This window comes from Crocodylus porosus, unplaced genomic scaffold (assembly GCF_001723895.1).
Source record: "Crocodylus porosus isolate Cpor-Errol unplaced genomic scaffold, CroPor_comp1, whole genome shotgun sequence".
In the NCBI taxonomy this organism is placed as follows: Eukaryota; Metazoa; Chordata; order Crocodylia; family Crocodylidae; genus Crocodylus; species Crocodylus porosus.
Window position 1 is genome coordinate 45,761,308 of NW_017728918.1, and position 16,777 is coordinate 45,778,084.

Consider the following 16,777-nt stretch of genomic DNA (forward strand, 5'->3'; position numbering starts at 1 on the left):
GTGGCGAATATCTGTTTGCTTTATAGCAGGAGAGCATAAGCAGCTCAGAGCTGTCCGTGCTCTTCAGCTGCCTCTGGGCAGGTGCTCCTGTGGCTTCAGGGGCCTAAGAATTCCCTGAATTCCCTTGCAGGGACTTCTCAGGGCACACAGGATTGGGCCCCTGAAGTCCCAGGAACACCTGCCTGGGTTGCCCAGATTGTACAGCAGCCTCAGGAATCCCTCAGCCAGGGATTCCCCATGCACACATATGGCACTACCAGAGGGAACCCTGCTACGATTCCTGGGGTGTACTTTAAAGCTGTTGCCCCCCAGGTTGGGACACAGCACCCAGGGCCACTGTCTCACAGAATTGGGCCCCTGAAGTTCCAGGAGGGGCAGGGGCTCAACCTTGGAGGACAATGGCAACGTCTTTTTTTGCTGATCAATCGGACCAGCTTTAGGACACATCTCAGTACAGATGATCCCATAACAAAAATAACTTCTGTTTTAAGTCTATGTTTAATAGGCAGACTGACACAAACAAGAGCCTTATGGGGATCATCAGCTGATGCAAACTGTCAACGTTCAAGTGATGTCAGTGGAGTTGCAACAATTTATATTAGCCAAGGGTCTGTCCCTCTGGCTATTTCAGGCCCATCTTTGGGCCAGTGCACGTCTAGAGCCAAACTCTGGGGGCTGACTCCATCTCTTGTTATATCCTGGGAAACAGGAAAATGGTCCTCACTCTCTTGGGTTGTAAAAAGATAAGATGTAAAATTCCACACCTCTTTATTCAGACACAGACTGAAAAAAGTAACCCTGAAATTCACAATCAGTTTTGTAACGGTTAAATTATGTTATAACAAGTATTAATGAAAATGCAAGGACAAACCTGTAAAATAATAAATGGTTTTCAGCTAAAAGGAAGTATTTACATTATTCTTTAAATCATACATTCCATTTATCAGTTGCTAGATACACAGCCCATGACCAAAACAAAACCAGAGATTCCACAGTAGATTTATTCGTATATATTTAGATTTCATCACATGGTATCATTTCTAATTTTTAAGAGAGGAGGGGATTGTATTTCTCCAATCATCTGTGTGTTATAGGGAGTTCAAGAACTTGGAACACTGGAAAGTTTAGATAGATGTTGATCTGCAAACCAGACATGTTGTGTGCAATTGGAATGCAACCTTTCCCATAATACTTGCTCTGATCTGGAGGATGCAGCTTCTCTCTTGCAGTAAAAGGTAGTCTAATCTCTAGCTCATTCATGAGCCTCTCCAGAGAAATGACTGTGTCCTGTGCCAAATAGCCCTACATCATGAGTAATGTCCATAACTTGCTAGTAAGATTGGAATGCAGGTTTGCTGAAATAATTTCCACCAGAAAAAAAAAGAACCCAGTTTTTTCAGGCATAAATTCCACTGAATTTACTGGCATTTTCTTCTCTTAGAGAATTTGGCCTAAAGATATAACTTGCCATGACTTCAAATGTTATCAAAATATACAATTACCACAGCTCTAGCTAACATATCAGGACTCGTATTTACAAGCTTGAATTTAATTTTTTCATGGTCATTTGCAAGTATGAGGAAAAAAGGCTAATTAGTTATAGTTTCCTCAAAGTTCTTACCTGTTGTTTGCTTGAGAAGTTCTAATCCATTTTGTATGGCCTGATCAACATTTTCTTTTCTGAGCAGAATCTCCTCCTGAAGAACCTAAAAGAAGATGCCATTTAAGAAAATAAATTATATATACAAATTATATTTAGCTAATATAGGCCATTTGCCTTTTTCAAACAAAATATATTAATGGGAAAAATAAATGGTAAAAATAAAACTATAAAATGAACAGAAAAGAAATAAAAATACCAGCAGTTCAGTGTGTTGTTTCTCAAGTAAATCTGTGTTGTAATCTTGGATTGACAGTTTACTCAGTTTGTCATGGACTTCATTCAACCAGTTCATCAATTCAACTTCATCCTCCCCAAAAATCTGAGCATTGCAATAGGCTTGTTGGAGCAGCTCGGCTCTGTTGCTGCTCTTCTCTTGCATCTCAATATACCGGGCTTGGGAAGAATCTAGCTTTTCCTGAACCATATCTTTATCCTCCCTGGAGCTTAGAGTCTTTAAAGACTGGCCAATACTAACGGCTTGATGTAAACTTTTATTGTGAGTGAGGATGTCATCTTCTAGGGCCTAAATGAAGTTTTAGAAATAATGAAAAATAACGAAAAAAGTTCATAAACACAAAGGATAATATGAATGGAATTAAAAATCAACAGAAAGAAAATGGCTTCATTGTTAATTACAAATGAGAATGTAGCAAACTTAAAGTAATGCAGGGAAGAAAAATAACCAACCAATCTCCACAACAGAGTTTCTAATTATTCTGTACTTCACAAACTCACTTAAAAAAAGATCATGCATATATCAAGTTTATAGCTTACTTTATGCTGAGAAATCTGCTGTTGTAATTTCAAAGCCTGTGTTCCAATGGGTTCAGCATTTGCAAGCCTTTTCTCAGTGGTGGTCAGCCACTCAACCAGTGGTTCTAAAGTTTCATGGAACTTTTGTGCTACCACTGAGATACCTTCCAACTGACGATTCCTATAAACATGCCAAGATAAAGGTTATGTTTGTGATGAAGTATGTATGAAATATTCAACAAAAACTTTTAGCCCTTCACCGCCAAAAAAATCCTAAACATTCCTGCAGAAACCAGCTATCTGGAATAGAAACACATCCACATAATAGAAAGAAAAACAAGGTAAATCGTCAACCAGCTAAAAGTACACTTAATAAGAAAGACTCCAAAAGTCACACTGGCTGACCAAGCAATTCAAGTAATTGGTACCTTTTGTTAATAAAATAAATTTCACTTTATTCCACATTCATTCAAAAATATTTTAAAACTCATTTCAGCAAAGTACTTAAGTATATGGGTCACCCCTATTTAGGAAAGTGCTTAAGTTTCTATTTAACATTAAGCACATGCTTTTAGTTAAACTGATTTAAACAAACTTACACTTAAGTGCTTTATTTAATAAATTAATGTTCCTGAAAACTGAAAAAATATCCTTAAAATATTTGTTCAGTGACATCATATTTGGTCACAAGTTTACATTCCACATTTCCACAGAAATAAATGGAGTATTAGTATTAATAAAGTAGATACACTTCACCAATGAACTAAGGAAACAACATCTGCAACATTTTAAATATTTCTAATATTTCTGATGGGGATCTTGTCTGCAGGTAGTTCTTCCAATCCTGCTCTTTTATAAACTCTAGACAGGCTATTTGAGTGGTATAGAAATTTGTTCTATATAAAATTCATTCTATATATAATACTAGATGTTTCATATTATTCCTTTAAAAACATTATGAATAAAATCCATTTCCACCCAAGAGTGTCTTTTGCTAGTCTTAGTTTTCTTGCAGTGCAGAGTACAAATAAAGAATTATGGAGGCAAGCTTATTGCCACAGATGGCTTAGGCAACTTATAATTTGATTTGAAAATAAGTTTCACCAGACTGGGATAATAACATTATATTAAATTAACATTTACTTCAGTTAATGGGTCATGGATCCTTGTATTTTTAATATATAAAATCATATTATAGTCCATTAGCCAAAGCTACTAATTTCTTTTGGTATGCAGCTTGTTATTATTATTATGAGTACAGAGAATAGTGCTCAAGCAGCAACATACATAGAAAAGGGCAAAAGGATTAGGAAGAACCAGAGTAGTTCAAAAAAGCTCAAATGTCTGAATCTTCATTTTCCTCATATGGATAAAAAACATTCAACTTCTTTGCACTGTAATGATGCACTGTCCATTTAATCTGTGTCTTCCAAAACCATCTCATTATGAATTTTGTTCCTTCTTCTGTAGCACCTCTTAAACTTACAGCTCTCCCCTTTCCTTCTTTTATGAATACAAAAATCTCTTCTCAAATCCCTCTTCTGTAAGCACATTTTTTCTGCCACGCATTTCAACATTGTTTTCTTCAAAGATATTTGCATTGTTCATGTTAACCTTCCCAGGAGTTGCGCCTATCTGATTTGACTTCCAACTGTTTGGGGAAGGAGCTGTGTCTTCTGATTTGTTGATACAGTTCTGAGCACAGTAATGTCCCTTTTTTGATTTATTGGGAGCTGAGAGAGATCAGCACCTCATATAAGGAGCTCAGTAACTAACAGGATGAGGACCAAAATAGTCGCTGGAAATCAATTATAGAGATTAACTTCATTTCAGAAGGAGACACCTAGGAGTTGTGTCCTTTATTTGTAGCTATATATATGGGGATTTGACAGTTGAAAGAACCATCTTATTATTTGTTGAGTGCTACTTTTACGCTTGGTGCTATGCGGAACAGCAAAGACATGACTTCTCCAACAAGTAAACTATATTGTACCTGTACTAATGTAGGTTTGGTGTCCCAGGTAACCAGAAGTACTATATGCAAATCATCCCAGTAAATTCTTACATCTTTACTGGTAGTAAAATGAGTCAAACATTTTAGTTTTGATATGTGGTGATCAGTTCAAACCATTTTCTGTTGCACATCTTTGTAATAATTTGATATAACAATGATAGTGCTTATGCAATTTCAGATTATGCAGTTCTGCATGCTGCTTCTAGCCATCTATCTCCCTCTGTACCTATATTTCTCAGAGGAATAAAGAATTTCAAGTACCTTGTTTCAGCTTTACTGAGCAATGCATCCCATCTACTATCCAGGAGACTCAACTGTTTCAAGATTTTCACTTTATCAGCAGGTTCTGCTGACTCTGCAATTTTCTCCCCTTCACGCTTGATTACCTCAACAGTAGGTTTGCGGTCATCCAGCAATCTCTGGAGAAGCTGAAGTTAAAGCAAAAAAACCAAAATCAAATTACTAAGGGCAACTGTATCAACAGAGAGGAGGAAATACAAGGAGACTTTCAAAGTCTTGTGAAATATTGTAGCTTTATGTAAAATGGCAACAGCAAAGAAATCTTGGCATTACTGTTTAAATACCAATATTGGAAAAAGAGACCTTTCTGACTTGGAATACTTAATTGTTTCTCTGTCAGTCAAAACTGGCATACGTTCATCAAGTCCTTGTCCCCAAAATGACCTCTTCCTGTAAACACGTATGTTAATTGGCTTTTGTGTGGGGAAGCTGTATAGACACCACTAATGGTGTGTAGGCCCAAGGGAAAATGTTTTTGATATCCACCCAGGGAAGTTTCCTATTTAAGATATTTTAGCTTTTAGTAATATAATTTGTGTGAGTATTTATGAACAAACTAGACATTTAATGAGGCTTAGTAAATATATATATATATATATATATATATATATATATATGGAACAAGTTGCATTTTCTATGGATCACTTGGACCTAGTTACTCAGTTCCCCATGTCAGCTGTCTTCTATATTTTGGTCTAAAACCTAATGATCTTCCTATTTTTTCCTCACTATTTTTAATTACTTGAAGAAACTCCACCCATCTGTCAGCCCAGAGTGATGTATTGCATACTACAACCTTAGACTTCATTGACTGTATCTCAATCTAAACAGGAAACTGACTATGGGTCATAACGAACAAGACCGCATCTGGCTTCTGAGCTCCATTTCTGGTGATTCTGAAGATTCTAGAAGTAATAACAACCCAATGTCTGGAGGAAATGATAACAGCACAACTCCAGCACACCCCACTGTCCACAGGATTAACCCCATCTTAGGGTACAAACAGAAATGTCAGTTTTCTCTTGACCTGGCCACAAAAAGCAGTCTCTAGTCATGGGCAAACAAGTGCACGGCTGCACATTGCTTCAAAAATAGCTGATCAGGTGAAAATCTGAGCCCTCATTGCATGTGAGTTCAGATGAAGATGCAGATTGTCTTCTGTAATTTGTGTCTACAAAGCTCTCAGCCTGCTGTTGTTTTCAGAATGAGAGAGGGAGAAAGGGGGTAGAGGGAGTTTGATTTGGGGCTTCTTCAGCCCCTACTAGAGGGTAGGGTGGGGTATACTGGAGAGCCTCTGAGGTGGGGAGAGGCTCCAATTCACCCACCCCACCCTTCAGCGCTGGCTGGGGAATCCCTAGAATAGGCTTCCTCAGTTCCCTTTCCCCCCTCCCATTCTGAAAACAGGGGCAGGCTGAGAAGGAGCCATTGCTAGGGGAAACTGGCTGCAGGCTGGCAGCCAGCAGCTAGACTCCCCTCCCTGCTGGAACCAGCAGTGAACTTCTGTTTAGTCTGGGGGATCATTGCAACTCAGAACGCTTCCTGCAAAGCATTCTGAGTTACAGTGGGGAGCTTCACTTCTGTCTGAACCTTTAAGATCCAATGACAGTGAGAATAAAGGGTGTATATCACATTATGCAATCTAGCTCTGAGAAGGGAATGCATGCATTACAGTAAGGAATGCATGGCTGTTTTAAATATCCCACATGTTTCACTGTAATACAATATACTTGAGCAGACTTAATGCTTTGACATAGAAACTCATTATCCTCATGAAGTGGAGAGAACCTGAATCTGAAGGAATGATGTTTGCTTACTTTCTGTTCTTGTATTTGGGCCTTCACAACTTTGAATTCAGCAGATGGGGGCTTCTGATTGGCCACAAGATCTTCTGTATCAATGAGCCAGCTAAGCAGAGATTCGAGGGCATCCTGGAATCTCCCACAATGAAGGAGGGCTTCTTGCAGCTGAGCAGCACGCTGAACCACCTGTATGACAGATTATTATTTATATTTCTTTCTTTTTAACTTATACTTCTTCAAACTAACTAAGGGTTGCAGAATGGCTGTCATTATTATGCTAGTGCACTTTAATTTGATAGTTCTTTACAGCGGCACACCTATCATTTTAAAACTATGCTAAGGTAGCTATGAGCTAGGCCTCAGAATACCATATCCTCTATTAGGCTGTGGTCTTTTATTTAAAGGAATGATGCTGGGTCTTAGAAAACTAAATCACCTCAGTAATCCATTACAGAAAATACTCCCATGATGTACAGTAATGTTGTACAATAATAGCCGTGTGAGATAGTGTCAAGAAACATGCTTCTAGGAAGTGTGCAATTTACAAGGGCTCCCTTGTAAAAACATTCAGCCAAGGATCCAGAACTGCCGCCCTTATTATGGGACAATACTCTCTTCATAGTTCAAAAAGCAGGGAAGGAGACGACAGATCCATGAATCATGAGCATCTGCTGCTCCGCTGCATCATCCCTTCTGAGAGGCGGAGCCTGAGACAATGTGGACTTTTCCTACTTCTCACCACTGCTATATGCTATTTTCAACAACTACTGTTTTTGCATGGTTGTACCAGAACTTTTAATGGCATAGAAAAGAAACCAAAGCTACAAAAAGTCACCCTTTCAAAGCAGTGGTTACTGAAGAGGGTTATAGCACTGAAAAAGCCTTGAGGTACTTTAAATGAAACTTGCTTCTGGTCAGACAGCTGTAATCTATTGCTGCTTAAAGTATTACTGGAAAATAAACATATAGCATAGTGAATGAAAATACAATAGGAAGAATCACCATAGATGATGAAGGGAGAGAAATGACTAAGAGGCTGAGAACAAACAGTGCCACTACCTTTCCTATGTATGTGGGCACTTTCTAGCTTAAACTCCTCTCCTCTGCATAACCAGAGGGGATTGTGTAGTCCTGAGGAAATCAGTCCTCACTTAGTACCCTAAGACAAAACCTACAGAAAATCTGACAGAGATGACAGCCACACACAGCTGATTAATGACACAGACCTTTTTTCTTAAAGAAAATTACAAGGAAAGCAACTATATTAAGGTAGCACAATCTTGACACCATTACGAATATATTTCAATTTCATTTTTGAAAGATGGCACCATAAATAAGCTGTAAGTGCACGGAGAAACAATTAGGCAGAAATGGAGTTTGTAGGTATACAGTATAATAACCTTCTTATTTAGAGTCTTCCATCGGGTGTTCACATCTTCAAGGTCATGCTCGAGGTTCTTGGTGCTAGCATTTTTAGCAGCACTTTGAATAAGGCCTTGACCTAACCAGTTTACTTCCTGTTGTTTAACCTGCAGTGGATCAATTTCCTCTTTCTGGAATACCTGCAGTTGGAAAACCAAAGAGTCATCTGTACTATTATATCTAATGATATCAGCAGCATAAGCAACTGTGATGTGGCTATCAAAAGTAAAATCACACAGCATGCACTCATCTTAGTACAGAAAACTAATGCAGCGCTATACAGCATAATTAAAAAGAAATTGTATTTACTGAAACAAACCTCATCCTAAGTACAATGAAAGATAATCAAAGATAGTACAATACTTCTGAGGAAATGAACAAACGCTATCTGTAAAGGTATAGTACTATATTTACAAAAAGATTTCATATAAAATTTAAAGTCAGCTTCTAACTGGTTCTGCTTTGACTCCAGCTGGCACACTGGGGCAAATCCAGTCCTGGTACAGACAGGGCAGGATACAATGAAAACCTGCCTGCCTGCACATGTTACTAAGTGGCCCATTGTCTTCAGGTCACAGTAATGTGTTTCAGAAGGACAGAGAAAAGGAGAGAATGCATAGAGAAAGACCACAAAAAGAATACAAGGGCTAGTATAACACAGAGAAACAGGTATACCATTTCAAAAAAAACAAAGCAGGCTCTGAAGGACTATAAAGAGCATGCAGATCATAAAAGTGAGTGAACAAAATGCACACTGAGGGAGAGAACTGGATATGATTTCCGAAGACTGGCTAAGGGTCAAAGGCCTGAAGTTACAGAAGACAAACTTTAGACCAGACTTTAGGGCTAGGGACAGAAGTTACACATAAACTGATTTCAGTGATCAGAAACTGGTTTGAACCTGTAACAGAACAGAAGCTCAGTATATATAAACCAGCTTCAAAATGGCTGAAACTGGTTTAAGATAAACCTGGTTGAATGTAGTGTCAAATGTAACTGATTTGGGTCAAACCGATTTATGAAACTTGTCCCAGACACATTCCTGGTTCAAGTTAAATCACAGTCCCCCCAGCATGCTTTGCAGCCCTGGTTTGGGTTGTGTTGTCTACTCCAGAGAGCAGGGCTGGCCCCACCCCTCTGCTCCTTAGCTGGAGCAGCCAGGGCTTAGTGAGGGGACAAGCAGCCCAGTCTATGGGGGAACTGCCCCTCAGCAAATCCTAGTTGGGGTCTGAGGTCAGGGAGGAGGGTTAAACACCTGTTCCCCCACTCAAACTTACTGCTGGCTGCAACTGTGGACTATAAATCCCAGAGGCATCTGGAAGCAGGAAGAGAAAGTGATGAGCAACCCAGCAGAGTACTGCTGCTGTAATTTTGGACTGCAAATCACAGAGACCTCAGGGCAGCAGGAAGGGGAAGTGAACTCACAGCCAGAAAACCATACTCTACTGTCTCCTAGCTTCTGGCCTGAGCCATGGCAGGTATGTGGCTGCATTTCCTGAATCAAAGGTAAATGTCTGGTCACTTCTGTTTCTATTTAAGCTGTGCAGTTTAAATCTGTTTCAATTTAACCTACAAAGACTGAATCGATTCAGCCTCAGGCTTTTTGACTGTCTGTACTTAGCCTAGGAAATTGTCAGCAATAGGAATAAATGGGGAAGTGAAGCACAGAGGAAGGAGAAACAACACCAAAGCAGATACTTAATGAGGTTACAAATTATTCTATTTAAAAAAGGTCAAAGGTTCACCTCATCCTAGATTACATCAGGCTAGCAGGTTAAAGCACAGCAGTCAACAGCTTAAAAGTGTGTGATGTGGTCAGTATCATATTCAGGTGACTTTGAGTTACTACCCTAAATGACCAGGTGCCAACTTCCAACTATGTCATCTGGAACAGCCTGCAGGACAAGCCCAGGGACAGGTTTGAACTTACCCTTACAGAGCTGTACCAAGACACTTTAAACAATCTGCCATCCCATTATTATATTACTATAGGATATTTTTGAAAAATATAGGTGTCTGTGTGGACAAATGTAGTCACTGCACATTTTCTGCATCTATCATTTAACTTTTGCTGTGCTAGATTATCATAATAGCAATACTAGCATAAATTCAAACTCCCTCAGTTGCTTTCAGTTGATACAGGCTGAATTGACACTACAGTCAGTGAGATCAGAAATTTACCAAAGGCCACTGAATTAATTACGTAGGCTAGAGAAACATAAGTGATGAAGAAACAATGCTAAAGAATGCTCAACTTTTGAGCCGAAAACCTTCTATTTCTATAGTGGCATTCAGTAACAGCTTTGGTTTACATTTAGTGCTTTCAAAGCAACCTTCTTCAGCTTCCTGAAGAGCAAGAAGCCCATCTAAGATACCATTTCCTCTCCTTTTCGGGCACGAGGAACATAATGGTAAGTCACACATCTTAAAGAAAGAGATATCAGGTGGCTGGGCTATTTTCTGTACATTTGACATGCCAATAAGGTGGTGCATAACATAGACTGAACAGACAGGAGACAGCACTGGGGTTGACGACACTTTTCTGAGAGCTATAGACAAGAAAAAAGGCAATTCTTTGTGAATATCTATAACTAGTAACCAAGTAGCTGCTCCCATGCTAGATAAGGAAAAGTGCCAAGCTTTATTCTCTGCTTTTGGGTAATCATTTTATAAACAGCTTTGATATCCTGGACTTCTTTTATATTCCAAAATGCCTTATCTTTCAAAAGCCATGAGGATTGATTTATTCTCCCAAATCCATCCTTTAAATACACGTAGACACGTCACAAAAAGAAGCTTAAAACAAATTAAAATGCTCTTTGAGGCTAGACTTCACCAGAACAGCTTAGCAACAAACCCTGAAATAGCTCAAACTTCTGCCAAAGTGGGCAGAAAAAAATTACAGACCTGACAAACACTCCTTACTTAGTACAAAGCTTCACTCTTAACTTTCTTACCTCATCCACCACTCAGAAAATGTTATAAGAGCTCGTGCTTATAAAATACCACCGTAACTTCAGATCTAATTTTTGGCATGCAGATTCAGGAACTGGGGCTCAGTACATGTAACAAGTCTTTAATCTGCGCACTTTGGGAACCACAACAATCCAACACTGCTGTTTGTACCTTTACAAGAAAGGCTGGTCAAGCCGAATAAATGAGCTATAAATGCCCTTGAATGGCATTGCCTTTAACCACAATTTGTGTAAAAAATGAATGCTAAGATCAATGCACAGTGGAGGCTTTCCAAATGAAGAGTAACAGACACCATCTGGACAATAAATAGCTGTGCACCAAACAGCTGGAAATAATTATCCCTGTCAGAAACTGCCCCTAATTCATTTACTAAAGTGACCATCTCACCCACTTCTGACATTTTGTAATGTGCTACACAAATAATACCAGTAACCAGATTTTCTTAGTTAATGAAAAATAAAATGTTAGTTGCAATAATAATTGCATACCAAAACTTTACTAGTTTACTACTTTTAGGATAGCAAAGAAGAAAGCAGCTTTTTGTTTCTGCTGAAACATTTACAAGATGCCTTTCTTTCTGAATTACCTTGTTAGACAATAGACCATTGCAGACTGTACCCGAGGTTTCTATCTTTGGGCCTGTAGTCCAAATAGTCCCTTTAGTTCTCACTGAAATAGTTTTTGGGCAGCTTATGATATTATCTAAATCCAGCTCCTGGCTAGAGAATTCCATTTCAGTTGAGTCTTTATGTGTCATGCTAGATTCCTCTGGATCAGACAAAATCTCATATTTTGTTAAATCCACGTCACTGGTGTTTATACCAACATTTGCACAGTAAACATCTAAATGTGGAGGTGCATCAGCTACACAATCCCTTTCTATCATTGTGACTTGTGTGCTAATTTGTTCTTCAGCTTCATACTCCTTTTCCACTTTTTTGTCTAATGTAAAATTATTGTTTTTTCCATCTCCCTGGAGATGGTCTCCATGTGTCATGTCTTCTTTCAAACAACTCTGTAAATTATAACATGTGCTCCCTTTCTCTTCCTGATCACTTTCATATTTCTGATAACCACTCTTATCTGTTTTTTCTGGTAGAGAAACATCATGCAAGGTCAGTTTGTAGCTTTCTTTGTTAGCATGTGATGGGATCTTCTGTTCACTACTGTATATTGCAGGAAAAAATGGTCTGAACTGACCTATTACATGAATATCTTCTGCAGAAGACAAACTTCTGGTTTGATGTTGTTCCCCTATTAATAATGTGCCATGTTTTGATTCCCTTTCTGTTGGAGGGCTGCATAAACCAGAGTCATCCTCTTCTGAGGTGAGAGAATTAGTACCCCATTTGCTTGCTTTTGCTATATCTGAAACATCAGCAGTTTCAACAAATGAGCATTCACTTTTATTTGCATAGTCTGAAAAATTGGGTGGAACAAACATTCTCCATGATCTCCTATGTTCTTTCTTTTCTGTGTGAGACTTTGCTTTGGGTAATCCAGCTGTTCGGATTATATCACTGTTCAATTTTAGTGCATCGAAGATCATTTTTTCATCTAATTTGTTAGCTTCACGACCTCTAAGCTCAAATGCACTGGAAGAAGTAAGGGCACCATTGGAACACAAAGTACTAATATCCAGTGTTCTATGACTATATGGTAAAGTTCGATCTGCAAAATGTTTTGAGGAGAGGCTGCCTTTAGAACCTGAATCAATCTGTTCATTCAGTCTCACTGTATCATATATTGACCTCTGAGGAACATAACAGTCTTCAATATTTAGATCTTCATCTTCTTCACCCTTCCTCACACAAGGAGGATTCTGACGTAAACAGTCTGGCCTGCTAAGTGGCTTCCCCATTTTGAAGGCGTTTATAGAAATATACTACTATGCCTCTACTTTCAGCGACATATAATGAAACATGTTAAAGATGCTATCGGTCTGAAGAACTATAGTAAACATGCTTTTAGCAGAAAAACACACATATATAAAATATATGTCATAATTTATGAGGTGGTTAAGGTCATAATCAGTGCATCTGTGTACATGCAACTACAGCTGATTTAATTATTTTCTAAAATATAAAGTGCTTCAGTAAGTAAGGAATACAAGTCCTCCAATATCACAAAAAACCTTAAAACAAAACCAAATCAAACCCAACAGTGGCTCAAAGACTCAGAACTTTCCAACAGAATGTTCCATTTCTTCTTGCAGGTCAAAATTTGTATCTTAAATCTCCTGATTAAATCTTGCAAACAAATGAACATTATAGCAGGCAGCACATTATCTTCTGTAGGTGACCAATTAACTGTAATCCATGTAAATGTCTGCAGAATTCTATATCCGTTATAAATAAGTCATGGTGCAGAAGCTTAAAAAGAAATATCCCACAGTAGCCACGTACAGTTCAAACGAAGGCACCAAGAAAATCTTCAGGGGAAAATAAATCTAGAATAGTACGAATAATAAAATAGTCCTTTACTTTTTTTTGGCAGTAGCTATAAATAATCTTGATCTGAAAGGCAATTTATTTTCTTCTTGTACTAAGCTTCTTTGTGGCACATTCAGAAGTTCCACAGGAAAATACAGTTTTCCAGGTAGCCAAGTCACTGCAATCAAACATCCCTTTGAGCTAATAATTAGAAAAGAAACTTTTTTCAACTCATTTTCCAAATATCCTCCTGGAGATTGTTACCCTGTCTAGGGCAAATGCAGAGTAGAATAATTACAGCATTTTTTCCCAAGGCACAGCAGATTTACATTCAGTTGAAATTCAGCAAAACTTAACTATAAGCTGTAGCTAGCTGACTGTGATCACCGTCTGTCTTCATTTTGAAACGCAGCTGGAGAGAAGAAGGCATAAAAGGAAATCCAACAATGAGCATTCACGTGTACCATCCAGTGTAGCTGATAAGCTTTCCAGCTTTCCCTGGTTTCTTACGAACTGACAGGCACCCTCCCAGCACTGAGCTTAAAGAAACGCCCTTTTTATTCTTTAGGCAACATCTGCTACTATCCCATTCGTTCTCAGAGTATTACTCTGCCTAAGCATTAGTAGGTGCCTGACCTCTTAGTGCCGCCCCCCATGTTTTCCGCCCCATGTGACTTAACTTCTTAGTCATCTTTTCACTTTTAACATTTGTCTTGTCTCTGAGACCGACTGAACTGTTTTAGTGGGAGGTACCTAGAGAGACTGTAACAAGCTGGCTGGTGGTGACATCACGTAAATCAGAAAACATTCTTTAGTTCTGGAGGACCGGGGCTGCTGAGAAGCACAGTGAAACATTGTTAATTAGTTCAGAATGTTGAAACTGACAACGCACAGCCTCTCTAGGTAACCTGACACCACTTAAGACTTACCGAATTTCCAGAGCACTTTCTCCAACCGGCAGAAACAACACTACTTTACTTAATTATAGGGAAAAAAATCTATCAGAAATGCTGACAGAAGAAAGAGAAATCCAATCTTGTGGATTTCTGGTGAATAGTATACTCAGTGCAGTCTACAGGGCAACATATAGTCCATTAGTGTCCCCATTTAAAAGGGTACTGTCAAGTTAAAAACTGAACCAAGAACTTTAATCTCCATAATTTATATCTGAAATTATTACCAGATTTTTAGAAATCTAGTTTACCTGCAGTTATATTGTTTATATGCTTTTTGACATGTTCCTCTGAAAAATGGAACTGGATATTTCAATTTTAGTTTAGTTTCTATTCGTTTGTACTTTCCCATACAACAATTTCCTAGAGCAGTGTCTGTCTAGCAAACACTAGATGGAGAACTTTATAAATCCAAACAAAAACCTCTCATGTTCCTATGGAAACTAAAATAAAACTCTGTGAAAAAGTTTATATTGATATTAGGACATGATCCTTAATGGAATTGTGCTGGCATGGAAACAATGAAACCAGGCAGAGAATCTGGCTCTAGACTCTGAAAAACCTTACAAAACAACCCTAATATTTTGCACCTGAACATCCTGGTAATAGTCACTTAAAATGTAAATTCAGATAGGTCAGGGGCGAACACATAATTCACCAGTATACTACAGTGAAGAGGTCGGATACAAGCTGCTTCATCAGCAGTACTACTTTGCATACTATTATTGACCAGAGCTCTATGTTGCTCATGATGGGGGGTATCAATTTTAGTGACAGTTGAGACCACAGGTTAAGAGTAGCATATGGTACTTGGTGTTAAAACATAACAGAGCACTGCTGACTCAAAACCCTCCGAAGCTCTATTAGTTAAGCAGCGGACAGAATGTACTGTATTAAGTACACAAAAAAAACACTGAGAAAACTTTTGTTTTAGGGGATATTCAAAAAGGCTTTTAAAAAAGAAAATGCAACAGACATAGAGGTGGTCACTAGTAGACCAAAATATTAAAAGGATTTAAACATTCTTTCTCCTTTCATAGATTTTGCTGGTTTCATTAACTCACGCTAGTACAGATAATAATGTCTCTAGTGCCCATAAAATTAAACAAAGCTATTCCATATTAAACTGTCAAACAGATACTAACTTGGAGACATATGGAGACTAAAGTCTCAGATTTCTGTAAATGAGAATTATAACCCATAATGGTTAAGATGAAGAGGACATTCTTTGGCAATCCAGGCAAAAGAACATACTAGCATCCAAACCAAACACAAATTTCAATGGAAATGAAAGAGAAGAGTATCTGCTTTAGCAGGGCATGTTCATACTAGATTTTCTGTATTTTAGATTAGTTTTAGATTTTAGATTAGTTTTGTTACATTTTGTTGGATTCAATAGTAGAGTAGATTTTCTATATTTTAATATTTTGATAAAACTTGGATTTTTTAATTTCTAGTTTTCATTTTTTGAACTAGCTCTAGAGAAGACCTTTTGGAGCAATCTTATGTAAGTTTTAGATAGTTTCTCAGGTTAAAAAAAATTAAAACAATCCTGTAAGCCTACTTTTACTTCTTACCAAAGATCATAACAAGTAGTACCCCCTATGAAAGAGTTCTATGGTTTATTTTGCAAAAGTTGCTTAAATTAGTACATTAACAAAAACTCTGGATTTCAGTAGATTACTTAAGCATATGAAAATGAACCTCAGACTGTTGCACAAGAACTATGTTGGTCCTATTGCCAAAAATAAATAAATCAGAGGATACAATCTATACAACTAGCATAAACCAATTATAATCTTTGTTCAAGCTCATCAACAAGAGCATTCAGGCATTCAGACAAGCTAAGATTTTCTGTGAGTTCCAATTAGAAGCTTTCTTCTACATACATGCTACATAGTGCAACCATTAAGAAAAGTCTTTAAGAGCTATATTTACTACTCTTCTGAAAAAAAAATAACAAACCAAAGAATCATCCACTGATGAATTTTGGAATAATGCCACATATCTTCATTAATAAGTAGGGAAGGGATTTTTAGTGTAGAGATCTGCAAATATTACAAGTATAGTAACTGTGACTGAGGATGGTTAGGAGCAGAGGAGGAGTTGGTTATTTTTGTTTTGTTCTATTTTTCAAAAGATGGGACCCAAAAACAAAGATATTTCTAAATCCAAACTTCTCAAAATTTATAGTGGGGCCCAGATCCAGGCTTTTGGTTCAGGCCCATCTCTAAGGTTTTGTTCATTTTGCTTTTAAAGAAACAAAAGGGATATTCAGTGGAACTGAACACAGCAAGCTCATCTATTGAAGTTTTCTTTTGTTACTGATCCATTCACTTCATATTTTTTCACTGATAAAACAATGAAATAAATACAATAAAAGACAACAGACTTATTTCTCTGAGAAATTAAAAACAAACTTTGAGCAGAATTATTTGTTTTTTACCTTCTGCCCGAACACCAAT

At 37.8% G+C, this 16,777-nt stretch overlaps 1 protein-coding gene across 15 annotated transcripts in view; it reads right to left on the bottom strand.

Moving 5' to 3' along the window:
• DST (dystonin) overlaps positions 1–16,777 on the bottom strand; it is a 478,409-nt gene that overhangs the window by 91,403 nt on the left and 370,229 nt on the right. For 13 of the 15 annotated variants that reach the window (XM_019537570.1, XM_019537564.1, XM_019537566.1 and 10 more), the window contains 6 exons: positions 7,930–8,091; positions 6,545–6,715; positions 4,692–4,858; positions 2,438–2,597; positions 1,860–2,186; positions 1,622–1,706 (listed from right to left, as the gene is read on the bottom strand). In XM_019537570.1, coding sequence (XP_019393115.1) covers positions 1,622–1,706; positions 1,860–2,186; positions 2,438–2,597; positions 4,692–4,858; positions 6,545–6,715; positions 7,930–8,091 — 1,072 coding nt within the window. The remainder of the gene's footprint in view (positions 1–1,621; positions 1,707–1,859; positions 2,187–2,437; positions 2,598–4,691; positions 4,859–6,544; positions 6,716–7,929; positions 8,092–16,777) is intronic. The other 2 variants (XM_019537571.1, XM_019537580.1) reach the window with 1 other exon arrangement.